This window comes from Dryobates pubescens, chromosome 2, assembly GCF_014839835.1.
Source record: "Dryobates pubescens isolate bDryPub1 chromosome 2, bDryPub1.pri, whole genome shotgun sequence".
Classification (NCBI taxonomy): Eukaryota; Metazoa; Chordata; class Aves; order Piciformes; family Picidae; genus Dryobates; species Dryobates pubescens.
This window is the reverse complement of record NC_071613.1, coordinates 40,110,273-40,137,626: the sequence shown is the minus strand read 5'-3', so window position 1 is coordinate 40,137,626 and position 27,354 is coordinate 40,110,273. Positions and strand designations below refer to the sequence as shown.

The following is a 27,354-nucleotide window of genomic DNA, read 5'->3' as shown; positions in this document are numbered from 1 at the left end:
TGATATTACTATTAAGATGGAGTCTAAACTATGCCATATGTCTGTTTGTGAGTCATGTGTCTCTAGAGCAGTGGTTCCCACAGACAAAAAACAGTGCAATATCCCAGCACAAAACCCCATCCTTCCTTCAATTATTGGCACCAATCCTTCTGCAGCCCCTCAAAAAAATATACTTAAGGTGACTATATTAGAAATATTTCATAAAGACCTGCAAACAAGCACGTTTAGTCTCAGAAATTAGGTTAACACAAAGCATAAGATGCATTTGTCATGACTACTGTATTACCAAATCAAGATCTCATAGCAAGATCCAGAAATGAGAATCGCTACTAATGCACTGCATGCTGAACACGTTCCCGCTGCTCAATTATGCTTGCAGTGTTATTTTACAAGGTATGTGCAATTATGGCATGTATGATCTATTCTGACCTATTCCTTAGTACTACAAAATACCAGATTATAACAGCAAATGCAGTATTTACTCTTTTTTTAAAAAAGAGGTTTCCTCTCTCCTTCTGCAGCATTAGAACTCACTCATTTTTTATTTGTTTGTTTTTAAATTTTGGATTGAATACTGTGTCAGTTCTGCTTCAGAATTTTAAAAGCTTAAATTTAGAAATTAATCTTTCGGGACATCAAGCTTATTTGTTTGCTAATTAGATAAATCTAGGTAGAGTCACTAGTCAATATACATATTTAAATCATTAATTTCATGTATGAAAATAAGCTCTGCAAAAGTAACCAGTAACTTCACTGCACTGGTGACATTTTCAACATGCATTTGTTTTTCTTACAAAAAAACACAGGATAGTGTTTACAGCAAAGATTAAAAGAAAAAAATAAATAGAAAATATGTTCATTATTCCAGACATAACATATACCCTCCAAACAGATCAGAACACCTTTGGCCATGTGGTTGGTGCAAGAAGAGGAAATTGATGACAGAAATCACTCTATTATCATTCTCTGGTTGCATTTTATAAGAAAACATTCTTTTCAGTTCTGAGAATGCTCTATTAGCCTCTTAGGAATCTGTCACAAAAATAAATTATGTGTTATTCATGGCTTTTGACTTGTTGATGTAAAAAGTCAGCCTGCAGTAAGGACAATATAGATGAAAGTGAAAAAAAAAAAACAAACAACTTAAGACTGCTAACATGCAAAGCTTTTTTTGAAGTTATCCATAAATATTTACTAATAATAGCAGGGTTTTAAAAAAGAGTAATTCTGATTTGCAGCCAAATATTAAATTTTAAGAAATTGTAAGAAAATTATGTAAAGAAAACACTACAAAGGTGAATTAAGTTTACAGCATGATCAACTTTCTTGCTTTCTCCAGAAGAAAACCTTATAATAAACAGTAAGTCTTCTGCACTTAGGCTCAAATGGCTTTAAATTCCTTAAGTCTGCACACTGACTAGCTTCCTAAGAACAACAGCAAGAAACGAATAGGTCTTTGACCAAAATTGAAAGGTTATTTGTTTTTACCACAAATTACTCAGTGTTTGATCAACACAAAACACAAACAAACATTAACCCACAAACAGAAAAAAGTTTCCACACCATGATATTAAACAAGACAATGATCTTGTTGCAATATGCTAAAAAATTCTACCTGTCCCAGATCTGCCTACTCACATATACTATGAAAGGTCTCAAGATTACCAAACACTACAGCTATCCTAGAAGAAGTTTTCTCTGAAACTTTAGTTTAGAAATCTGAGCAAGCCAAGACAAGCAACTCGGAACCTCTGTTTTCTTCAGCGTAGTCTTCCATTAGTGTCAGATAAATCACTGACACAGTGTTCATACAGACAAACTGTACACAGAATTTTCTCCAGCAATGAGTCGATTTGACAAACATCACCTTGCTATTCTGCTTTATGAAAATACAATAAAACCTTAGGGAAAAAAATAATCGAATTCATTATATACAGCTTCATTCTCTGAATCAATATATGGGTTCAGTACATTTCAATGGTAATCATGACAGAACACGAAGTGTAAAGAAAACAGGAATTAAAGCAAGTTCCCATTTTTAAATGTATTTCTGAGGAAAGCAGCTATTAAAAACCACTCCAACACTGTAAGCAAAGGTATACGTGAAAATAAAATTTCCTCATACAGTGTTTGTTATTTTCAAATGACAATGAAAGCTTTAGCCATAGTGTAGGAAAAAAAGCGACAACCAACCAAGAAAAATCTTCTAAGGTTTTTCAGTGTAGCATAAGTACTAACTCATTGCTGCCCATTCCCTTAAAACTAACCATGAAGGGAATTCCATAGAAAGCAACATTTTCTAGAGTATTCTGCTAACAACTGCGATACCACAAAAGAATCCAAGGTATCGTGCAAGACAAGCATGTGGACATTCATTCTGCAAATAGTATGTCTTTGCCACATACATAGCAACACATTTCTGAAGGCCTCCAACACTCTGCAACGTGCTGCATTGTTTAAAGCACAGAAATGTTACGGCCCTTATTTCAAGGCAGGCGTCTATTATCTTTTACCACCCTCTTAGAAGACATTTCATTATATAATATAGCGTAGAAACGCTCGGTTTATTTAATGATTTGATCTTCAGTAATTCCACACCCAAAACCTAAAACCAGATTTATGAAGCAATAGAGGAAGCCAGGAAAAAAATAATTAAGAATTAAAAATCGTGTGTGCTGCAATGAAGATCAAAAGCAATAAAGGAAAAAATAATCTAGCATTCGCTTTATCCCCCGACAAAGATATATCGCAAAATCTGACCTACATAACCCAATTCGTAGCACTGATATCGCTGCAGAGCAATTTGAAGAAGCTAGAGCATCAGTACGCAGGTTTACGGTGACATACAGATATTTGTAGAGCTCGGTAAATCCTTAAGATACTGCAATTGTAACGCAAATAACTAACACGTCGTGTACCCCCATCACCCCAACTACGCCGCTCCGTACCTCCATCTGCACAGGCACACTGCCCCCGGCGGTTCGCACAAACCGTCTCTCCCCGGCCCCGATCCTGGGCACGTCCTAGATGCCGAAGCTGCCCCAAGCGTCCCCCACACCGGCATCCCCCTCTAACGCGCGCCGGCAAACCCGCCCCCGAAACGCACAGGCATCAGCGCAGCCGAGGGCCGCCCCTGGCCCGGCCTTTCCCAGAGCCACCCCCGCGCGCCCCGCCGGCACCGACCTGTGTCACAGCGGAGGTCGGGCGGCCGCGAGGGACCCCCCGCGCTGCCCGGCGGCGGCGGGCGCAGGCCCGGATGGGCAGGCAGCGCGGAGGGAGCGGCCAGGTTTCCGGAGAGAAGCCCACCCCCCTGAAGGAGGGAGGGAAGGGGCTCGGGCCTACCCGCGCCGGGGAACGGCGGGGAGGATTGACAGGAGGCACCGAGGCCGGCCCAGAGGGAACGGCACGCCCAAGCGGGCCCAGGAGGAGGGAAACAAGAAAGGAGCCCCCGAATCGGTGGCACCACGGGGATCGGGCCGAGGGAGAAAAGGGTCCCGTCGGGCGTAAGGCGCCGACGGCCGCCGCCGCTTCTGCTGCCAACCGAAAGCTCCGCCTTCTCCTCCGCCGAAACTCGTGACGTCGGCCGCGCGCCGGGGGGGGGGGGGCGGGAGCGCAGGACGTCACGGCGGCCGCGCGTCACGGCGCACGAACAGCGGCTCGCTCTGCGCGCGCGCGGGAAGGGGAGGTGGAGAGTGGACGGCTTGTACGCGCACCGGCGTTTCCACACACCCCCTCCCCAGCACCTCACCGGGGCCGGGAACTGCGGGTGTCCGAGACCCGGAGCAGGACAGCACGGGCCGTCTGGCACCCGGGAGAGTGGGACGGCTCCAGGCCGCGCCATCCCCGGTGCAGCGAGGGAGGAGCGGTGCCGCGCCGCCTGCTGCGTAGTCGTATCGGCGGGGGCAGTCGGGGCTCCGGCTGCAGCGCGCTGTGGGAGCCTCTGCGGTACCCAACGGCCGCGGCAACCTGACAGGCGAACAGCGCGGGGGTTGTGTGCCTCCTATGGACAATGCTCGAGTAACGTGCCGCACGCCACTGTCCGGGGGGGCTGCAGCTGCGTTTTGTCAAACGGCTTTGGGTTTGGCCCAGCCTCCTGATGCAGTTTAGAGACCTCGATTGTTCAAGGACAGCGTATTACTATTCACCTCGGTACACTCGTGTCTCCTCTACTGCTTAAAAAAAAAACCTTGCCCCCGACAAGCCCAGAAATGCAGGCCTGCAGTAGGAAAAGCTGCATTGACTCCATAGCATGCAGGCTGGCAAGGTTTTTGGAACAATCCAAAATGCTGCTTTGCTGCCTTTAGGTTGTCCATTTCTCCCAGCAAAACGCAGAAAGTTCTTTGCAGGAGTCACCTTCTTCCCTTCGGAAGTCAGTGATTGAAGGCAGCATCCCTTCAGCATGTAATCAGCAAGAAAGCACTCCCCAATGCATAGCAGAACAGTTATTACTGCTGCCCACGGAGTCTAAGTAGCAGATGACTATAAATATTACTATGCCACTGTAATTAGTTTTGTATAGAGTTAAAAAAAAAAAGCTTACAGGCATGAACCTCTGTGTACAAGATGCATAAATCACCCCTGTGCATTAGCAAACCCCCTTGTGACATGCTGAGGCAGTGTGTGTGCAGGAGTCACACCGAGGTAGCCGTGACCTGTGCTGCTGCACCTGACTGCACAGTGCAGTAATCCCAGCTGAGCCACTGATGTGCTCTTTTCTGGCAATGAGGCCAGAGGCGTTTAACCTTTAAGACAATTAAAGATTTGTAAAGCTTGGGCAAGCCCTCAAAATCTACCCAAAAAAACAGCTGGGGGCTTTTTTTGGCCACCTTAAACAAACCTGGAAAACCCCAGTCAAATGAAGTGTAAGACCTACATCGTCACTATAGGTATGTATAATTAGGCAGGGAAGTTCTTTCAAACAGACGTGTCTCAGTGGGTTAGAGACCTAAGCTGCACACCCAGGGCAAGTAAATTTCCAACTGAACCACATACCCAAAAAACTGCAAGGCAAGGCTCACAGCCTGTTTTAGTATCTTCCACTGATAGACACTGTAGGAAAGGATAAAAACAAACTTAAAAAATGAAGAGGATTGTGACAGAGAAGGATCAACTGATGAAGCATATGCAAAAAAGGCACAAGGCTCTGAATCACACTGATTAATAAGAACGCCAGAGCCAACATGAAGGAGACAGTTATCCTCCAAGTGAAGACACTTTGTTCCACAGTTGGCAAAACTGTAAGCCATGTTCATGAGACACTTTTTGAGACCTATAGTCTTTAGAAAAGTTTAAAAGGTGACCTTTTCTGCTAAATGATAGGGAAAGAGCCAAGAAAAATGCTGACTGGGTGATGCTCCTGCACCATCAGGCAAGATCAATGAGCCACAGCTGCTTACACAGCTTTGAAAACACACCCTTGCCTTAATGTTCCAGTTCATGGCCATTTGTCAGTTTTAGCATCTTGCAAATGGATTTCACTGATGGAGGAAGGGTTAGTGAATGCTAAGTTTTCAAGTCAGAGTTCCTTCACTACAGAAGAAGCCAGCAAGGGTTGTGGAAAATCATCCCACATTCCTCTGCCCTCCTGGTCCTTTTTATGCCTGCATAAAGCCTGTGAAGTGCAGGGCACTCTCACTGCACTATAAGCACCATCCCAAGAGTGCTTTGCAGAAGTGATGTACATCCTGACAGCACAATTGTACCATAATCCCTGAAACAAAGTACCTTCGGTATCAGGAGCAGGGTAAGCAGTTACATATTGACTTCAAGATAAAAACATATAGATCAACACCAGAGACTAGCAAGTCTCACACTGTCTCATACAGCTCAGCCCAAACACAAGGACATGGTTCTCAGACTGAATGTCATGCTACTAGAGCAAAATAAAGCTTATAGGAAAACTGTAATTGCTGATATGGAAGAGTATAAAAATAGATGACAGAAGTTGCAGTAAATCATATTAGTTATTCAGGCATTCAGTATGAGCCTTATACAGGCAATGGAAGTTGGGAGAAGCAGGGGTACAAATTATAGGGTAAGAACATCTTTGGACAGTCTACTCAAGCAATTGACTGCAATCTGACACTATATCTCTCCCCAGATTCCAGAATCAATCTCATTGCAGTAAGATTCAGGCTGGATGTTAGAAAAAAGTTCTATACAGAAAGAGTGATTGCACATTGGAATGGGCTGCCTGGGGAGGTGGTGGAGTCGCCATCACTGGAGGTTTTTAGGAGAAGACTTGACAGGGTACTTGGTGCTGTGGGTTAGTTGCTTGGGCGGTGTTGGATTGGTTGATGGGTTGGACGCGATGATCTTGAAGGTCTCTTCCAACCTGGTTTATTCTATGTATTCTATGTATTCTATGTAAGAGGCTCTCACCTTCTAGATGCATTTCTTGAGGCCAACGAGTCCCTGTATTAGTTAACACTAAAGCCACAGCTTACAAGACATTCCAAATGGGAACAAACCTGCCCCTTCTCATGGTCATGCCCTCATCCTCCTTCTCCTTCCCAAGTCTCCTTGCTTCTCCACCACTCCATGTTACCATGTTTTGACATACATCCAGAAAAGGATATAATTAAATGATTAATTTCTAGAAAAAGCACACTGTAAATGAGACTGGGCAGCAGTACTGACAAGTTTGTCTGCTCCCACCCCATCACTGAAGTTTATGAAGCAACACATTTACCTTTAGGACTCAGCCATATTCAGTAATCTAGAACACAGTCACTGTTGACTTCACAAATAAGATTATTCCTCTAAATTTACATTACTCAGCCATTTAATACAAGTCTGCTATTCAAGATGGCAAGAGTAAACTGAAGAGGTGCTGACTGCAAGTGTATGAAATTACACTATGTGGCAAATAGCATGCTTTCATAAAGATCATGTAGGATGTTCTATACAAGACTAAACATACCCATAAGAGCTTGTGGCAACTGTTGCTTCGTATTTGTCCATTTACATCTTAAGGCAGACAACGGATCTTGCTGCAGTGATGCTGCACAGACTGTGTTCTCTTTAGCAAACACAACTGTTAATTTTTAGAGAAAGAAGATTTTTACAATGCAGACTTAATTTTACATGAAGTAAACCCCTGAATAATCAATGATTAAAAGCTAACTAACTAGCTTTAATAATCAATATTCTGGTTAACACAAAAGAGTATCTGTAAAACATAAAGCAAGTACAGTTGACAAAATTTTCCCTTCATGGGTCTACACTGCTTTCTATGACATATTTGGATATAAGACCAGACAGCAGAGCAAAAAGCACCTATTTATCAATGGAGTATCTGATGAGGGGTAGGCTGAAGAGGCACAAGTTTAGCCAGAGGTCAATATTAAAGTAAATGAAAAGAGATTTCTAACAGAACAATAAATGTATTGTCATCCTAGCATTCTTCTCGTTACAACTGTACAGTGCAGCAAACATTTAAGTTTCAGTGGTCAATAAATCTCCTTGATTCTTCCTAAAGTTCCTTAGCCCTTTTCCCCCAGTTTCATCCAGCTCCCTTATAAAATAAATAAAATAAAGTCCTGTTCTCTAAACTTCAGATGCCCAAATATTACACAGGCCAAGGATGTTTTTGTTACCACACCCTTTTTTTTTTTTAACCTCTCGATGCCTTTTGATCTAGTGCTGTTGGTATAGGATGAGCTTTGCTACAGCTGATTTTATCTGCAGCACCACCAGCAGAGAGCTGAAACATTAATGCTGCCAGCTGACACAACACTGGGTTTCTGCAAGGTGCTGCAAAACTTTGAAAATAAATTTAATCTGCATAAAGAGACCAAAATAAAACCTCTGTTCTGAGAATAAAAAATTTCATATTCTTCCTGGTGCATGAAGAGGAAGGGTGGGGAGGAAGGGAAGGGAAGAAAAAAAGGCTGTGAGCATCCCAAAGCTGTTATCACAAAGGAGTTACTATCCTAGTAGTCAATATAATCTGATAAGCATTTTAACATTGTGCACAATAAGCCTTAACACATGGGGGACAACAATAATGTTACTGGGGGAAAAAAACAAAAGAAACCCCAACCACTGAATGCTGATATTTCCCCATTTCCTTTCAAGAGCAGTGCATTATGGCTCCACAAATTGTAGCTGTTTAAGCTTCTTGACAGGGAAAAAAGCACATGCAGGAACAAAGACACTCTTCTAAAGAGCTAGCTTACATCTCCTTAATACATTGCTTTGCTGGAACTTGAAAACAGCAAGGTCAGATAAAGGTTGCTTGTATTCAGTGCAAGTGGAAAAGTTTGTTATGTTTCTTACTTGAGAAGGAGTTCATTAACTGCTGAGTGAACATATCTCCCACACAGGAGAACACTCACCTTTCTAATGTTCCATCTCGCCAAGACAAGTGATGCATTTCACCATCGTTATGTATAGATTTTCTGTCCTTATTAATTCTCAGACTCCAGTAAAGTTAAAGAGGAAATGTGCTACAGTACAAAACAATTATTTAACAGTTTATTCTCAAATCTTGTAGAGAACAGTTCTGGGATATAATAATTTAGTTTTATCAAATCACTTCATTTCACATGAAATCTGCAATCCACACATACAATAAAAGCTCACAATCAAACGCGAAGAGAAAGTAAATTCCACAAGTCTCAAGCCTGTTCATGTTTAACCTTCTTTTACTGAAAGATATTAAGAATGTAGAAATAATCTCTCAACAGACAGAGTAATTTTACTGAAATGCAATGGTCTAGGCTTCTAGAGTTAGTTACCTAACGGGTGCATTTTTTTTCAGGAATTCTCTTGCTGTGTACCCTGAACTAATATTTGCAATAATCAAAAATATACCTTGCATAAGAGATTTGAAAAAACACTGATTTTATCTCTGTGCAAGTTTCTCACAACCACAGAAATGAGTACCCAGTTACTAAGGAAAGAGGATATATCAGAAGGAGAAAGCATTATGGCTCAACCCTCCTTCTCCCTCACAAAACTGGTATTCAGACTTGCATGAAAAAACAGTCTACGTGTACCCATGTAAGCTCCTATATTTTACTGAAAGACATAAATTGCAAACATCTTTGCAGAGAATATCAGCTGGGATACATTCAATCCAAAATGAAGTATTGGTGCTTCTATAGCATCAACCTGATTTTACAGATTGAAGTGAATGAAAAAATGGACTAACAAATACAAATACAGCCTCTTCAAGAGACATTACAGAATCACAGAATCGTAGTGGTTGGACGGGACCTCTGGGGATCACCTAGTTCAATCCCCCTGCTAAAGCAGGTTGACCTGGAGTAGGTTGCGTAGGAACAGGCAGAGATATATAGTGCAAGATTTCTGATTTTTAAATAGATCTCTGCATTGATCACAAAACATGTATTTTAGAGACACTAGCAAAAAACCCCTGTGTTAACACTTTAATCCAACACAGTATAGATAGAAAGTTGCTCCTTTACCAGTACAGCACAGCACAGAAAGCACCGCAATATACACCACAGCCTTTGCTTGCTCAGTGATTGAATCTATACTGTTTCCTATCACTGTATGTTAAAGCTTATTTATCTGATTATTCTACTATCAAATGTAAATTGCAGCCACTTTAACTCCATTATGTCATTATATCTGCAAATAATTCAAAACATCCCCAATATGATATGCCATATTACTTTGAAACATTAATAATTGTATTCTGCCTTATTTTTCAACTCTTTTCAGAGAAATACCTACTCAGGCTTTGAAATAGTTTCTGAACATTCAGTGTGTGGCTGAACAGAAGCCTAGAGCTAGCAGCCACCTCAAGGGTTACTGATTCAAGTAATAAGAACAAAGATTTAAATTCACTTTTCCCCAGATTAATCCAGAATAGGATTCTGAAACCTTCCCTCTCTGCCATCTTCACCTTGAAATAAGTAATTTTTTATTCACTTCTGACTGAGATTCTTCATTATTTAATGCCTCTGCAAATGGAAAGTTTGTCTTTTGTAACTTTTCAACAGACTGAATGTTTTCAGACCAACAAGTGTTTTCAGAGAATAAATATACTATGTACAGTTCCTCAAATTTTAAATATAAACCAGTGAAAATTGAGCCACTCTGTATTTATGTATGAACAGAAGAAATTACATTGCTGAGAATACTAATCACAAAGTGAGATTATTAGCAAGTGCACAGTTGGGAGTAAGGTGAAATCCTATTCTTCTAGAGCTTTGGCTTGAACTTGCCAGAAAGAAACTCTTTAAGCACATCAGTATTTTTTCCTTCTGGTGGCGAGGGCCATCTGTCATGATCTGAGGAAAACGAAACAACACACTTAGTTGACTGAGAAACTAAGCATTTTAGTTTTGTGTCCTCCCACTGCCTGACCTCAGTTCTTTGAATTTCAGTATTTTGTAGCCCATTTCTTACCAGGTATTTCTAGGTTATGGCTATATAAACTCTGGCCTCCATCCACAATCATGGTTATTCCAGTTATGAACGAAGCAGCTGGAGATAGCAGGAAACACACTGCAGGAGAGATCTAACAAAAGAATGACAATTTTAAACTTTTTTAAACTGCTGGGAATTGTTTATGTCAAAGACACTTGCAAAAGTTTTACAAACAAGACACGCTCAGTAATGAAAACCCTAACAGTCTTGAAGCCATTTTTCCAGCCACAAACATGAAGTGCATAACAGATGAAAACCAGTAAGCTCTCAAAGAGCAGCATCAGGTGCCAAAAATCAAACAAGGAAGCTGACTAGCTTATCAAAGATGCACATTCTTGGTGGAAGAGAGCTAAGTGCTTTCAAGATACACTTTTTTTTCCACATTAATATTCATTTGTTCAGTTCTCTCTGCTGGAAGTCAACCTTTTCAGGAACTGATACCTACTATAAAACACTTAAGCTGTAAGAAGCATCTAAATGAATTTTTCAGTTAAGTCTCCCACTTAGCACTACAACACATTACTACAGTTTTTCTCTTTTTTAATATTCCATCATAATATGTTATACATATAATAAAGATGATTCAGAAGAGACACAGAAGTAGAAACGCTACAAATGTTCTGAAATACGTTACCTCCTCAGGAACTGCCGCCCTCTTGGCAGGAATCTTTGGTATGCTGTTTAACCACATCACTGGTCCTTGTTCTCCATAGTTGGCAAGAGCAGTTTCTGAAAATACTAGTCCCTATTTTAAAACAGGGTAATGAAAATTAAGTTCTCTTGCATATGTTTAAACTGTGATCATTGTAAAATGATGAAGTCATCATTACTGGGATTTTCTGTAGAATTTATCCAAACAACACTTGAATGCAATCTTTTTAACTTAATGGAATAGTGTAATTTATACAAGAAGGTGATTTGGCTGCTAGCCACATCTCCAAGTGCAATAATTTAGATTATTCCAGTTCTTGACTGTCACATCAATAATTATAAAGCGAGGAGTACAAAGAAGAAAGTCAAAGACTGTTTTGAAATCACAAGCATTTCATAATAGCTTGCAGCAGAAAACTACAAAGCCCCTAGAAAAACTTATCAATAATTTGTCACCTGTAAGGACACTAGATTGGCTTTATTCTGAACTATGAAGCAGATTTCTCAGTCAAAATTCAGACTCTCCCTATTTAGCTTCTATAGAAATAGAAAAAGGCAACTGTCTTTGCTCCGATGATTACATACAATCCAGTTTAGACTTGAGAAGGAAGACAAAGGCTACAGCAATGGAAACACAGGGTTACGTAAATTAGTTATGACAGAACCTTTGCAACTCAAGGTTAAGTATGATTACAAACTTTTAAGTCACCCATGTAGCACATGTTATGATTTCTAAGATATCTGTAAAAAGCAAGTGACTATATTTTGGGAGCTAGGGAAGTAATTCCAATGTGAAAAGACTGGGTTTAGAATATATGTTTCCCTCTATATGTACCCATTCTCTACATGTTATTTTGCTCCTATGAAGCAGTAACCATTTTGTATGGTTACCACACACCTGGTGTGTCCATAAAGGTGACAGAAGGATATAAAGTATTATTGTAACTACAATGTGGATTTTTGCTACAAATGTAGTAATAAAGAAAGCAAATACTTTTGAGAGAGCTAAACCACTGAACTGTTTGCTTGTCAAGAAATTCTTTTGACATGTGCTATAAAATATAATTAGTATGATTCATTAGGTAATTAGCATGCCTGAAAAATATACTTACATAATAATGTTATCTTAATTACTTACTTCCCTAAGACTTAGAAAACCAGAAATGAAAACCCCAAAACCAACAAATAAACAGGGAAAACGGTCTTGATGTTTAACAGGTCTCCAGAAGAGTTTGGCTCACAGATGCTATTTAAGAGCCACTACCTGAATGATAATCACACATCTGCCATTCTCTGCTATGCCTAAGAAAGTGAGAGAGATGTTTTAGGGGAAAAGGCACAGCAGGGTGTACACACATCCATGTCATTCCTAGTGACCAGTTAAACAAATCTGACAACTATAATGGGAGATAACTTCAGAATGTAGAAGCAGATGGAAAAAGTTTACCATTCCTCTTTTGTTTCCGAGGGAGTAAACATGCAAAAAAAAATCCAACTAGAAAATACAGCTGCTGTTTTCATATAGTTATTTTAAACAATTGGTGCATGCTACCTACTTCTTCAGAAATGTGGCAGGCATATTGTAGCTGACCTGTATAGTGGTTTCCTGTCTGTAAATATTTGATAAGAAAAAAAACTCAACACATATTTTAACATTTAATTTCTTTGAGAGAAGGTCCATTCCAAATACAGTCTTTTTATGCCTAAAACTAACCTGACTTAACCTATAAAAGACAAAGTAAAAGACATTATGTGACACAATCAGAGATTTTCAAAGTAACTTTGTAAACACAGGTAGAAACCATAAGCATATCTGAATCTCAAATAGAAAAAACATTTTGTGACCTCATAAATAATATAATCGTTACTGAAAAGCAATCTGAAATTTTACAACAAAGGTTTATAGGACAGGTCACCAACTCCTGCCAGGTATCATTTCATTAAGCTAGGGAAAAAAAAACCAAGAGCAACAAGTCAAAGCAGAAAGCAGAAGCAATTTTATTCTGCATCTATGGCTCTTCACCCAAACAGTGCAAAACACTTTCAAATGACCTGAAGAACATAGATGGGGGAATCATAATTAAATAAATACATACATATATAAATAAACCACAAACAGGCTATAGATTTTAAAAATCCCTTTGGGCCTGGAAGTTTTAAGCATGAACATGTACAATAGCTAAGCTTAATCAGGCTGTTTGCCATTACTTACAGGAGCAACACTGTTGATTCTTACTCCGCTGTGGGCCCACTCTAAAGCTAAACTCTTGGTTAGGTTATTCACTGCTGCTCTTGCAGCTCCTGTATGCCTGTTGAGAAAAGAAAGCAAAGGAAGCATCTGTCCCCTCAGCCAACAGTGCTCTATGTTCATTCTACCACAGCTTCACTAGGGAAGTCAGAATAGCTTTCCAGCCATCTGAGACACATTTTCTTGTTTGTAAGTTTGGCTGTAGCTTCACATTTTAAACAAGCTATGCTATGATTTCCTGTCACTTCTGGAAATACTTATCATACCTTCCCCAATGTGATGTGAGGTCAGCCACCTGCTACTGCTGAAGCAGGCTTATAAAATGAAAAACAACTGAAGGCAAAGTTCAAATTGTGTAGAACTACAAAAGGTAGGCTGCACAGGTAAAGCAACAATTGCAAGGTCAGTAGTCTGAAAATATTTTAGAACTTCTGACAAACATGATTAAAATGAGCTATTATTAAAAAGCCACTATGGGTGGATGGAGATAGAGACAACCATAGACTGGGTGATCTCGTACATTTTGCTGCTGTAGGAAACTAGTCTGAAATGAGCACAAGCTTTAGAAGATGCAGGCAAACTTACTTCAGTGATGAACAGCAGATAGTGGGACTCAGAACAAACTAAGAGTTTAGCTCCTTTAGCCTAGCAAAACAGACTTACAGAGGATAGATACAATAGATTCCCAAGTACCAGGAAAGGAGTAATAAAGTCTTAAGAAAAGCATACGAAACCCAAACTTACTCGTATGTCCAGGCCATAAATAATTAACCTCCAGACACACTATGAGCAAACATGTTCAGTTCTATGTTCAGAATTTGTATTTACAAAAAAATGTACCAGGTGATTTTTGGTATGTGTGGTGGCTCAACTCCTAAAGGTATGTCTTTTTCAATAGTACATGAGTGTCAGCTCAACCAGAACTTAATTTGAAACTAGTTCTGTCCATCCTTCTACATCCACACAAAACAGTTACTTGGGAAACTTTTTTCTACTGTTGTTCAGAATTAGGGGTTTAATCTCAAACTCTCAAGTACAGCTTCGGCCTATTTGCTGTGGCAATTCAACCAGACTTAACAGGAGTGGATAAGCTCAAGTAACTGTAGCTTCAGCACCACCCTGTGGATCTCTAAATTTATTTTGTGCCACCAAGGACAAGGTAAGTGAGAAACTATTCTGCTGTTCCTTTAAAATGTCACATTTTTAAAACTTCCAGCCATTAATCAGGACAAAGAGAGATAATTTAACATTTGCTTAAATTATATATTTTTTTTTTTTCAAAAAAAGAAATTGTAAAAATGCAGCATTTTGACAGCTTAAACATTTCCTTTGAAAACAAAATAATGGGAACAATTAATTTTATGAGTATTATCTGGAGCTTTTTTGGAGAAAAAGTTTCAAATTATAAAGCTCCTGTTCGCCTCCACCTTGAGGGCAAAGAAACTGAAACAAACACAATACACATATGGATATGGAGGATGCTGCCTTTTCATACAGACAGCTGTGATCATTTGTGTCAGTATGAAAGCACTAGCACTAGCGATCTTCTCCAAGAAAGATGGCTACAAAAGATGAGAGTAGAAAGGAAAATGGCAAAGGCAGGTATTACATGACCTGAAGGATAAAGCTAACACCTGGTAACATAAGAGAAGTGATCCTCCTACTCCCATTCTAACTCCCATAACTCATACACCATGAAGACCTACAAACTGATAGTAGCCGACCACAAGTGCCAAGTTCTTGCAAACCCGCCAGAAATTTGGAGAGATAAAAAGTAAAGGTTCCATTTCAGTCCAACTAGTCCCACAAACATACCATTTCCAGCGGAAGTTTCACTGGAAGTCTTGCTTCATACTTTCTTAGGAACAAGTCGACACAGATCAGATGCCCTTTACTCCTGTAGCCACTACTGAATTAACAAGAGATCCCCACACAAACAGCCTATTGCAATCTTGATCTAACTACTGTATTTCTATACTCTGCTGCTGCCCAGAGAACACCCTTCTCTAATGAAGTGTTTAGGAGCAACTAGTACTTCCTGGGGAAGAACATAGGAAAATGTAAAAATGAAAAATATATTACGACATTCCAGGAAACCCATTTCTCACAGCAGCAGTAATGTTGACAATGACACCACCATGTTCCTGCATCCAGGCGTTGTACACTGTATGAAGGAGGAAGATAACCTATAAATATCAGATGAAATGCATAAAAATGAACTTCCCAACTGAAAGTCAAATTTGGAGTCTCGACTCCAGCTACACTACAAATTTCCCATGCAGGTTGAGAGAAACAATCTGGACTTTATAACATAGCCTCACCATTGCTGAGACAACAGGCATGCTCCAGGTAAGGCTCTGTGATTATCAAGAAGCCTTTTGGTGGGCCTTTTGGTGCAAATTGAGATTTCATGCTTCTTTGTCAATTACTACCACATTCCCCACGCTAAGAATCATAGATCATATTTCCATTGAACTTTAAATTAACATCTTTGATGGGAGGAAAAAAATAAATCTTTTGCTGTGTTATGCAGAGCCACAAAAAAGCGTTTTCAGTAGTTGCTTAAGTGAATATCCAAGCCAACTGACTGGCCTTAGCCAGGAGATCTTACCTGCCCCAAAATGTGTATTTGTATATATGAAAAATGTAATGTACAGTTTAATGAAAAGCTATGAATGGCATTTATGAAAACAAATACTCACTGTCAGGTAAGTGTGTGAAAGAAGAAGGCAGGGAAACATTACTTGTCCAGTTTAATGTAAAGCTTTGAATGGCATTTATGAAAACAAATACTCACTCTCAGGTAAGTGTATGAAAGAAGGAGGCAGGGAAACATTACTTGTCTGCTGGTATTGCTGTAGAAATCCGAAACAAATAAACAGAAAAAGCTTGGGTGATCAGTCCTTACCTGCTTTGCAGCAGTAGAAGGTCCCTGTCAAGTTTGTGTCTATCACAGCATGCCAGCCTTTTGCACGGATGGCTTCAGAAGGACTTGCAAATTGTCCCCCTCCATTATTCACCAGGAAGTCAATCTTTCCATGAAGACTCAGTGTAGACTTCACCAAAGCCTCTACCTGAAACAGTATTTGTTAGTTTGGTATGCTGACTGAGCTATGTACCAAATTTCATTCTCAGATTTTCCTCTCTCATATTCTTTTCAGTCATGAAGAGGAGGTACCAGTGTGCACAAGATTGGTACAACAGGTTTAGTCAGACACAAATGATTGGGGTCAAGTCCTTCTTCATTTAGGATATCTTCCTGGTATAATGCAGGTGCTGCATAAAACAACATGACTGAAGGGAGGAGATTCAAGCCACAGAAGGCCTGTAAAAATCAAAGATGCACAAAAGCCTGATACTTCAGACCAAGAATTTATTTATTTTTTACAAGAGTGAGGGTGCTCACATGAGATGCTGCAATTATTCTTAGGTAGCTCAAGAAGGTTAGTTTGCTACCCTACAAAACATGAACTCCAAAAATTCTGGAAATTATATAAGCTGTCTTCCTTGCCTAAGCTACTTTTGGTCTATAAGCAAAAGGAACAATTACTAGTAAGAGCACAGTCTGGTGCTATTTATCTTTGGCTACTCTGAGAAAGTATTAGCAGAAAAGAAGAAGAGAGACTTTATTCATGCACTTAAAAAGCTGTCAGTGCAGAAAAGGTATGGCTTGAGTTCATATGGAAGGAAAGAGATGCTGAGAATCTAAACCTAATTCTTAATGCTGACCTAATCTGAGCTACAGGCTATAAACTAAGCCTTCTGCATTGCCCTCTATTTCAGAAGTACAGGAGCTTTGCCACACACTCACACTAAACAGAAGAGCACTTCTTGGGGGAAACTGTTTTTCAAAGCATTCAATGATTTTGCAGATATCAAAGCTGATATATTTTTCCTATTACAAGGTAGCAATAAGAACTCTATAGCAACTGCTTAATAATTTAACCTTTATCTCAAGAAATGGGTCAACATGACTCTCTTCCTGCTTCCCTTACCTCTCAGAACTAGATACTATGCATCAGTTATTCCTACTCAAGCATATATCACAAGTTAATCTAGCATCTGTGGTCAAAGAAAACAGACAAAAAACAAACCAAAAAAAGACAAGCAAAGCAAAACACACAGCAGGAGGGCCGCTGCTGCTGCTGCTACAGATTTGACTAGAGGAAGGATATCAACCAGCCTTCCTCTATATTGACTTAGCAGTAGAAAACATCAGAAATGAACAAGCCATGTGTGATCTGTATCTAACCAAGAGTGTCACCAACTCTGTTTCATAAATAGCTGTCTTACAGCTTTGGCTGCTAACAGTTCAAGATAATTTAACAAAGTAGTATGCATCCTGTGAGGATGCAGCTTTGAAGAAGAAAACCTAAACAGACGTATATTGACTTCAGCCTGATAGAAAAACTAAAGTCTGCTGAGAAGAAATGCCTTAAAAAAATAATTTTGATAGCTAAATCACCATCTTTAAGTCCTGAATGTCATCTTATTCTTCACATCAATCACTGCAGCTTGTGGAATCTGAGGAAAGAAAAAGAAAGCCAACAAAACCCCAAAACATCTGTGACAGCAATCCCAAAGCCATGACTTGTGAGAATTGTCAAGCCACAAAGTCTTTCAGGTTTGCTCACAAAGTTATGCCTTGCTAGGCAGCAAAAGTTCCCTCCCCCCTTGTGGGCAGTCTCCAGCATGTTGCTGATGATGTTCTCTTTTTCCTTTACAGTTTAAATGACTGTTTGTTGTTTCGGGATTTTTGCTAATATTGTTTAAATTGTTACATGTTCCTGCTGGTGAGATATCTGTTCCACAAGTGAGTATTTTGAACCAGTAAATAGGTTTTATTAGTATTTTCTGTTTTGCTTTTTTTAAAATAAAGTTATTCATGTTTTTATTAATGGTTCCATCTATTGAATATTAATAACCTCCATACGATCATAACAGAGAGAAAAAAATAGACATGAAGAGTCATTAAAAAACGCAGCAAACACATTAACAGAAGAAAAATCCACTGAGAAGACATTACAAGCACATTTTCGACAGGTGGACAACATGTGCTATGTTACATCAATTTAAAATGGCTCACATATTGTATTATAAGAAACTCTGTTATTGTTCCTACTTGTCACACCATATTCTTAGGGCAATAAAAAAACCTACCACCACAAACACATAAGAGTTCTGCTTTCCAAAAGCCAACAAAAGCTAGCAGGCTCTTCAGTGACAGCTTGGATGGCTTCAACTGTAGCAATCTTCACAATGGCTTTGTGTTGTAGAGAATGCATTGCTGTAGTGCTTCTTCCAATTGTAGTAAACATGAAGACTGCAACCTCCAGCATTGTGAGAAAGAGTGTCTGGTAGAATACATTTAGATCATAGTAAGAACTAAAGAAGACCCTTTCTACTCCCAGATATACAAAATCCACTTGTAAATAGCATTGTAAGAAAGCTGCTAAAGACTCCTTTGGTAAGCAAACCCAAACTACACAAAGCTTAAGCTTATCAGAAAAAGAGCAAAAAGAACAAAACCAGGCACTTCAGACATCACCAGAAGACTAAAGCTCTCACATACAGACCTTTTTTGTGTGACAACTCTAAAGTATTCCACAGTAGCACACCTTCACAGATAACTTCTATGGCAGTATTTACAAGGGACCAATGATTGTGTGCATTCACAGGTCACCTTGAACGTGAGTAAAACTCAACAGGCAAACTACCCACTACAGAGTGTTAGAGAACTACTATTTGGGGACAAGAAGTAGTAGGCATTATTGCACAGTGAAAACAGGTATTTTTTGTGTTATTGCCGTGTTATTTAAAAGTACAACAGGAATCTCTTATACACAGCTCCCCACCAAGCCACAGCCTTCCACTACAGGCTTCACACAAACAGGCATTAAGTATTTATAAACCAATCAAGACTATGACAAGCTATGAAGTTTATTGGAAAAGAAAAGATACTAGTGAACTCAGACAGAAGGTAAGTGCTGAACAGCAGTATTGAGTCTGTCTCGAGTCTTGTTTGTCTCATGTCCAAGACATAGGGTTTTACCGTCAGGGTCTGATCCAGCAGCAGTTGTTGCTGGAGCTCAAGTATAGAAAGGGGACACTGTGCACAGAATTTGGAATGTCTGGTTTCAAGAAGAGCAGGAGCTTACTAGAAGTACAAAGGTTACCTTTCACTTACCTAGGTATGCCTTCTACTTGTCTAGATGCCAGTTAAGGAAATGTTTGTCCAGAGTATGTAGAACAAAGTTTTTTCAAGAGTAAGAAGTTCTTTCATGTCTGTGTTTCTCCCATCAATTGATTTAGAGAAGCTCAACATTTAAGAAATACAAACACGTTTTCCCTTCCCAACCCCTACAAAGATAAATAGAAAGATCTTCTCATAATGGAAAAGGGATGGAGTCCTTCTTCTTCACTCTGGACACCAATATGTTGAGGCATTGGAATTAGTTAATTAGATCCTTAGATTTTGGACTCCATCTCAGCAAGTGCTAACTGACCTGCTCATTCAATACATAATGTGGGCAGTGCTAAAAAATATGCAAATAATTTAAATCACTTCAACTTCATAATCACAAAGAAGCAAGACTCATCACAACATACACCTCAGACCACAAGATAAAGAACTGATGCACAATCACTGCAGGATGAGGCCCCATGAAGACAAAGCACAGAAACCTCAGACGCACTTACCAACATTCCAGAACCCTTTACTCTTACAGCTTTAAACACAAAACGGGTTTGTTATCCTTTACAAAACACTCAATGGAAAATTAGCCAAAAGCAGCAGCAAATTCATGACAGAAATAAGCCTAACAGGTTATGCAGTGGCTGAAAATCTTCCATCAAGAAAGATTATTTCCTGCACATTAAATGAAAAGTAAGCTTTGTTAGAAAGTAAGAGGACCTCTGAGGATAAAGATTAAGAGACTTAAAAATGTGAATTCATTAAACTATTCCCATGATATCTGCCATCAAGCTTCTGCAGTAGTTAATTCACTGTACTTTCTTTGCCTCTTCCTAGGTCAGAAAAAAACTCTTAACAGACATATTGCACTATACGATGAGGGACAAATCTCATTATGCTTGAATTTCACAGATCCAAACTAGGCCACACATGAGGAATTAGCCATCTCATCTTCAAAGCAGGTCAGTTACTTTCAGATTTCTAAGAGGAGGGGAATTTTCATTTATTTATTTATTTAAATTCTAGCAATTTTGAAAACACTTTCATCTTTCTCAGATCTCTATTGAAAGTCCCTCCCTCTAGTTTGCCTGATTAAAAAATTAAAAACAGGACAAAATTCACAGGGGCCTTCAGAGAAATGCAGAACAACTGATGGAGATGGGGCATACTACAGCATGAACAGATGGCTCGTTCCTACAGGTGATCATGGTAGATTCCTTTAAGAAAAAAAAAAGATTTCCTCTTAGAAAGCTTTCAGTGAGATGTCAAAGAGAAGGATATACTAAATGAATGATGTAATTCTGCAGGAAACTTCCTGGGCTTTGTAGCTTGTGATGGATCAGTTCTGACATCCAGGGAGTCTTGAACTCCGAAGTTTTTTTCCCTTGCTGAAACATTTATAAGGTCTTTCTCCTTCACATTCTTAGGTACCAGAGAAAGGGGATGTAACAACTCACAAGGAATACACATTAGAGGCTCTCCTCTCTACCCAACAATGTGCTTCTGTGAATTTCTGAGGTAAATTCTCTTCATTCATACTAATCTGAAACCAGACAGTAAGTTGAAAAGCTACTAATTAGTAGCATACAGACCCAACACAGTAGTAGAAGTCTTATTTCTTTTGGGATGGAAGCCAAAAGTTTAAATGCCCTCTCACTCCATCTTTCACTGTAAACAGGAAGCTATTCCTGTATTTGTGAAAATGATGAAGTATTTTATTGCTATATTGCCTCTACTTAAGATTTGCCTCCTAGGCTAGGAAAGTCCTTCACTACAACTTTTACTGCTCCCTCTTCCTAAGACTCTATGTCCTAGGCACTAAAATTTAGGCTAAGAAAGAAACAGGTTTTTAAAGTGGATATATAATTATCTTTGGATAGATGGAAAAGCCCTAAAGCATTTTTCCTCTAGTCTCCACAAGGCCACTTACAAGAAAGTATTTACCATTGCTGCTCTTAGAAAATAGAATAAGCCACAGTGAGCAGTGGCCTGTGGAAAATCTGCCACACCCCTCAGCTCTGAGTTACTAACAGTTTTTATTAGTCTAAGTTCCCAACTGTTAATCAATCTAGCTTCAATTTATGAAGTGTAATGAAATGCTATCTTCACTACAAATTTAAAAGCTGAAAATAAGAGCCACACATTTCTGGGCCAATAGTAAACTTAGAAAGTAACAAGTGGTCAGGATTTAGCAATCTTTGAGAGTCTCAGCATTAAAGAGCTAACGAGGAGGACAAAGCCAGAAAAACAAGAGCTAAAGAACAAAAATCACAGGATGCCTCTAACCAGTAAAAATAACTGGTCTTTGAGATGTGCATCTGGAATGAATCAGTATTTGTTTAGTGAGTACATTTAAGTTCTATCATAATAAGCAACAGAAATTGTATTCCTTATTCAAAACTTCCACAAAAGACTTACAAAATTTCCACAATGATTTCTTCTAAACAGGACTTCAACAGAAAGAAGGGCAGTTGGAGAAGTGAAGTGAGTCAAACTGTAAGACTGAATCAATGAGTGAAAAGTTCACAACTGGAGTTTCATCATTCTAATCCAAAACTGGATTGTTGTTTGATCTACCTTATTCCTCTGAACCCCCTCTTCAAGAGATACAGACATGAAATGAGAATGGTTTGTAAGAAGCTACCACTGACAGGACACACCTCATAGTGGCTTCTCCAACATGAGAAGTTCTAAGAAAGTACTGATGTATCTGTAGACAAGTAGCTTAAACCACAAACAAGACAATTCCATGATGAAGCTGCAGAGTAATAGCAGACAGAAGTTTCTCCAAGTATCAACATAGCTACCAGTAACACAGAATAATGCCTAAACACTTTACAGAGTACTACAAACAAGGCTTTAAAAGCACCTCCAGGAAAGTTTCCAAAGCCATTTAAGACTGTTTTCTCCAATATATGTTTATTAAGGCATGCTTAATAATGTTAATGGCTTAATGTTTATTAAGCCATGCTTAATAAACAGGGAACAAAGAAGGAACAAATTATTTGTTTAGTGGAGATTACTTCTTTTTACCATCCAAGCATTCCACCATCTCACAGAGCAATTCAGTTCCCACTAAATAATTTTTAAACTGATGCAGAAATAAGATTCACTTGCAGAAGGTTATTAAGCATGCCAGAGTACTTTCTGTAGAAACAGTGACACGAAAGAAGCTTTAAAATTTTTGCTTCTTTTACCTCTTTTCTGTCCTGTAGCTTTAATCATCTAAGTTGCCCTCTGACATCTGTCATAAACTATTATATTGCACTGCTGATGCTAGTAAACACAAACCTAAAACTCACTGGTAGGTGAAGAGGCATACTGCACAGCCCCAGGGTTCATCTCCTTCAGGAGAGAAATTCTAAGTATATCAGCATTAATATTTTATGGCGTGAGCTGTTCCATGAGAGAAGAATTTTACTTCTTGCTTTACAGTTGTATGTTAGGAGATTTCCAGAATCTACATAGCTACTGAAGTTCATTAGCACTTCTTTAAGTTATGCTAGAGTTTAATAAAAGACTTTGAAAGGTTAAGAAAAATGTACCAATCAGTTACTGGAATGTTTTCTAGCTGTCTTCAATAACTTAAAAACCCAACCTGATGCCGGACTGGTAAATGTTTAAAAACAGAGATTAAAAAATCAGGAGGTACATGCAGACTTCTGAAGAACCTGGATTAAATACTTTTGCTCTTGATCTTCCATTTTTTGTAATACGAACAAAAAAAGAAACAAATCAAATGTGATAGTAATACAGTTTGTAGAGAGACACCTCAAATTCTAACCAGAATTTGAAATATGGCTAAAATAGTAGTATCTGTGAGGTTTTTTTGCTTTAATGCAAGCAAAAGTGTCAATGCTGGAAACTTGTGTCAAGTCACAAGCACTGAGATTCCATGCTATGACTTCCTGTTTGAAGGAACTAGTCTGAGGTCTCCCATCTTAACACTACTTCACTGCTGTCACAGAAATGTGACAAAGTGGGCTCCAGCCTGGCCGTAGAACATGCCAGTTTCAAGGCCTGCTATCTGAAATATATATGCATGGTCAGAAACATATTTGCAATTACAAATGTTTTGTTGCTTAGGTAGCTAACAGATGTTTTTTGCTCGGAAAGCACATCTTCATTTAGATCAACTTAACAGTGCTTTGCTGGTGCACCTGTCCTCTGATGTAAGCCACTTTTGAGAGGGCCAGAGAGGATCCTGGGAGACCTGAGAATTTATCTGCACAAAATGCTTTTGAGATGTTATGTCCTAGAGCAAGATCATAGTCTTTACCTCATCTTCATTGCGGATATTGCACTGTATGGGAGTCACTTTGGCAGGACTCATGGAAGAAAATGTTTTATTCAGTTCTTCTGCAGCAGCTTCTATTCGGTCCAATTTACGAGAGGCAATAACGACATTGCAACCTGTAGAGGCAAAAGGAAACTTCCTTCAGCCAACAGAGCTGAAATTACAGTTATACTAGGCTATTAATAACATCATTGTAGGATGTGCATTTATTAATCGCTGACTAGGAGATGCAGTGTTGAAGTTCTTGCAAGAGAGGGACATGACTGACATCAGGTGCTTCTTAGCAACAAGATCCCACTGTGCCAGGACAAAAAGCAATCAAAAAAATGTCCACAACATTCCTTCTCCTTCCTTCGGAAGAGAAGAAAGCCTGTAAGCTGCAGTCAGCAAAATAGCTTTCAGCCATCACTTTTGCTGCCTCTGATCACAACAGCCTCATTTATCAATTATGTGATTTAAAGATGTTTCAGCAGGTCTTGATTACACAAAAAGCTTGCTCCTAAAACCACAAAAATAATCTTAGTGTATGTCTGGCTGCAATTCTGACTAATGGTGAGCAAACGTAATGCTCTGCTTTTTAAGTCTACACAGTATGAAGGAAAGGATGATAGCCTCAGGAGATTAATTCCTATCTGCAGACTACAGACAGCAGCAGAGGCTTTCCCATGACACTGCCATGCACGAGAATCCTTGCTCAGAAATGAGAGTTAAAACTATGCAGGAGATCAAGCTTTCTATTTTTTTCAGCATTTGGATGCAGGACTCAGTCTACAAAGAAAAACAGTGCAGGTGCCAAACTAATAGCAAGCACTCACGCTACAGTCAGTCTAGTTTCTTCTGTCATACCAGCAGACTCGGGACTGCAATTGTTACTACTGAAACAGACTATAACAAATTAATTCCCAATGCAAATCCACTAGGCATGCAATTTCACATTATGGATAAGCAAAACACTAGCTTCCACTGCCAAGTGGGCAAGGAGGTCTTGCTCCCAGTTCCCTCCTTCCATAATCCCAGCAAAAGCCATTCCTTCCTCACACCAGCTCTGCTGCTCATCTGCTTTAATATAAACTAATTCAACACCCTCAGCCAGCCCAAAAAAGAAAATAACACCTTGCCAGGTGGTTGTGGGTTTTTTCACCTTTTTTTTTGTTGTTGTTACCATTTTGCTGAGTGGAATTTGGCCTCTCATGTGATCAAACAAACACCAGAATCAACTCGAAATAACTTGTGGGAGTAAAGAGCAGCAAGCTGTTGATTTGGCTCAGGCTGTCTTGTGGAACTACACATAAAACTAAAAATAAAATTTAAAAAAATAAGTAAATAGATGAGTTGAATTCTTCCAGAAAGAACTGCTGCACATACATATCCCTAAGAATGGGATCTTTACCTTCAATCTGTGGCCATCTTAAAATAACACGTCTTGGAGGTATCTTGATTTTTTAAACTAAAAATTCTATGTACTTGCACAGCCACCTGACTAATGCAGAATAGAGTTCATAAAGTGAACAATTACCAATTAACACAAAGCACTAAATCACAGTAGTATAGTTATGTTTATCAACTTAAGCGCTCATTAATACATATGGTGATACTGAAAAAGGTCCAGTAACAGACCATTCTTCTGCGAAATACACGTGCAGTACCTACTGCACAAGGTGCCCAGGGAAGTGGCAGAAGCCTCATCCCTGGAGGTTTTTAAGGCCAGGCTGAGTGTGGCTCCGAGCAACCTGATCTAATGTGAAGTGTCCCTGCCCATGGCAGGTGGAACTAGATGACCCTTGAGGTCCCTTCCAACCCTAACAATTCTATGATTTTATGACACTACTTCAGTTATTTTTCTTCGCAACGAATGACCACATCATTTCCTGACAGGGTCAGGGTGAAAAGTGCACAAGTTTCCAGATGAAAGGTTTAAATCTGTCCAGAAGGCTTCACAGAGGGCTTGTTGCAAAAACAATATACGTCATGACTGGCATTATGTCACTGTTCTTACAGACATTTTCTGGCCAGCCAGCCCCCTCCAGAAAAAACACAAAAGTTAAAGTTACACAAGGAAAAACTTCCCAGTCATTTTGTCAGGAGTGGTAAGCAAGTCTGCAGGTAAAGGCTACTCAGACTTAAATCACAGCTCTTCAATTTTCCCACATGTGCCTTATCTGCAAAGCTGAAAATCTGCAGCTTTGTTTGATGGTGTATTTTTTTGGTTGGTTGGTTGTTAGGATGTTATAGACATACAATTCTGTTATTTGTGGTTTTACTGGAAAAATGCTGCAGATCAAATTAAGCATAACTTTAAGGCAACCGAGTAAATAACATCAACCAAAAGCATGATTACATTTAAAAAGCAGCTCTTTACGGCAGCATGTAAGGACATTTGAAAGAAACGCTTAGTTTCCCAGTAATACCAAAGCAGCAGAACTAGCCCACACCTAGCTGCATAGAGCAAGTGAAAAGCTGGGGCAACAAAGGCCACAGCCAGGCAGAAATGTCTCCCAGCACAGTCTTAACAAAGAAAGCTCTTTACCAGGCAGTGAAACGGTGTGGTGCACATTTCAACACAGCAAACCATGGGGAGTGTGTGAGACCTAATGCTGGTGCTGGTATTTCGCAGACAATGTATGCAATCATGTTAATAAACATTATCTGGAACCAGCCTGATGATCCCTGTACTGAAGCCTGCAGAAAACGTGTTGCAACACAGATAACCCAGAAGAGGACCTTTCACTCCAGGTTATACTGCTTCTCTGTCATCAGCAAGGGATTGGATGTGGTACTTGAAGCCGTAGTTTAGTAGTCATGAGGTGTTGGGTGACAGGTTGGACTTGATCGCTGAGGTCTTTTCCAACCTTATTGATTCTATGAAGCAACACCCACAAAGCACAGGCTGACGACAGACTAACTTCAGGACCTTTCTGTCACAAGCACCGCAAGAGAAGCACCATTTCTCCAAGCTTACAGTGTGCAGCAGTTCAACACCACACTACGCGACTCTGTAAGACTCACTTCAACAACCAGATAAAACCTCCAGTTAGGCAAGACGAAAATTCACTTACAAGGGAGTATGAAAGAAAAGGTTTGGGTTTAATATGACCTCACTTTGACGTCTGTAGTTAAAATAGCACATCTTCCAAGCACCAACGGGTCAAGACAGCCTCGGATCCACCTTACCTCGTTCTCTTCGGTATTCACTGACTCCTGTCATAACGTCCTACCCACGAACCCCTCACAACCGACACCTCAAGCCCTGCCTACCCTCCAGAACGGACCACAAATCTCCGAACGCTCCCTGAGTGGCCGCCTCAATGTCCATTCCCTGCCTTCGCCTCACGCCGGGCCCGGCTCCACCGCCCCCCACTCTGCCCCATTATCCCACTGAGCCTCCTTGCGGAGCCCCACCCCACGCCCACCTAGGGCCAGCAGGTCGGCGGCGATGGCCTTGCCGATGCCGGTGCCGCCGCCGGTGACGATGGCCACCCGCCCGCGGAACAGCCCCGCCGCCAGCAGCCCACGCGCGGCCGCCATCTTTCCCCCTCCGCCTCACACAACGGTGGCTGCCAC

At 39.9% G+C, this 27,354-nt stretch overlaps 2 protein-coding genes across 4 annotated transcripts in view; both read right to left on the bottom strand.

The window, feature by feature from the left end:
- MAP3K2 (mitogen-activated protein kinase kinase kinase 2) overlaps positions 1-3,295 on the bottom strand; it is a 50,749-nt gene extending 47,454 nt beyond the window's left edge. For 2 of the 3 annotated variants that reach the window (XM_054175850.1, XM_054175864.1), the window contains exon 1: positions 3,184-3,295. The gene's annotated coding sequence lies outside the window, so the exon portion shown is untranslated. Of the gene's footprint in view, positions 1-902; positions 983-3,183 lie in introns of those variants that run through there. The other variant, XM_054175856.1, reaches the window with a different exon arrangement.
- A 5,999-nt stretch (positions 3,296-9,294) lies between these two features.
- Positions 9,295-27,345, bottom strand: PECR (peroxisomal trans-2-enoyl-CoA reductase). The gene is made up of 8 exons (XM_009911184.2): positions 27,204-27,345; positions 23,776-23,909; positions 16,212-16,377; positions 15,386-15,467; positions 13,268-13,364; positions 11,039-11,149; positions 10,384-10,495; positions 9,295-10,265 (listed from the first exon to the last, which is right to left on the bottom strand). Exons 1-8 carry the CDS (start codon positions 27,316-27,318, stop codon positions 10,177-10,179), a joined length of 906 nt encoding a protein of 301 aa, XP_009909486.2. The 5' UTR covers positions 27,319-27,345; the 3' UTR covers positions 9,295-10,176.
- Positions 27,346-27,354: the final 9 nt, after the last annotated feature.

Coding starts and splice junctions, on each gene's coding strand:
- PECR (XM_009911184.2), bottom strand. CDS start 27,318: ATGGCGGCCGCGCGTGGGCTGCTGGCGGCGGGGCTGTTCCGCGGGCGG. Junction 23,910..27,203: donor CGCCGACCTGCTGGCCCTAG/GTGGGCGTGGGG, acceptor TTGCCTCTACAG/GTTGCAATGTCGTTATTGCC. Junction 16,378..23,775: donor ATATCCGCAATGAAGATGAG/GTAAAGACTATG, acceptor ATACTGTTTCAG/GTAGAGGCTTTGGTGAAGTC.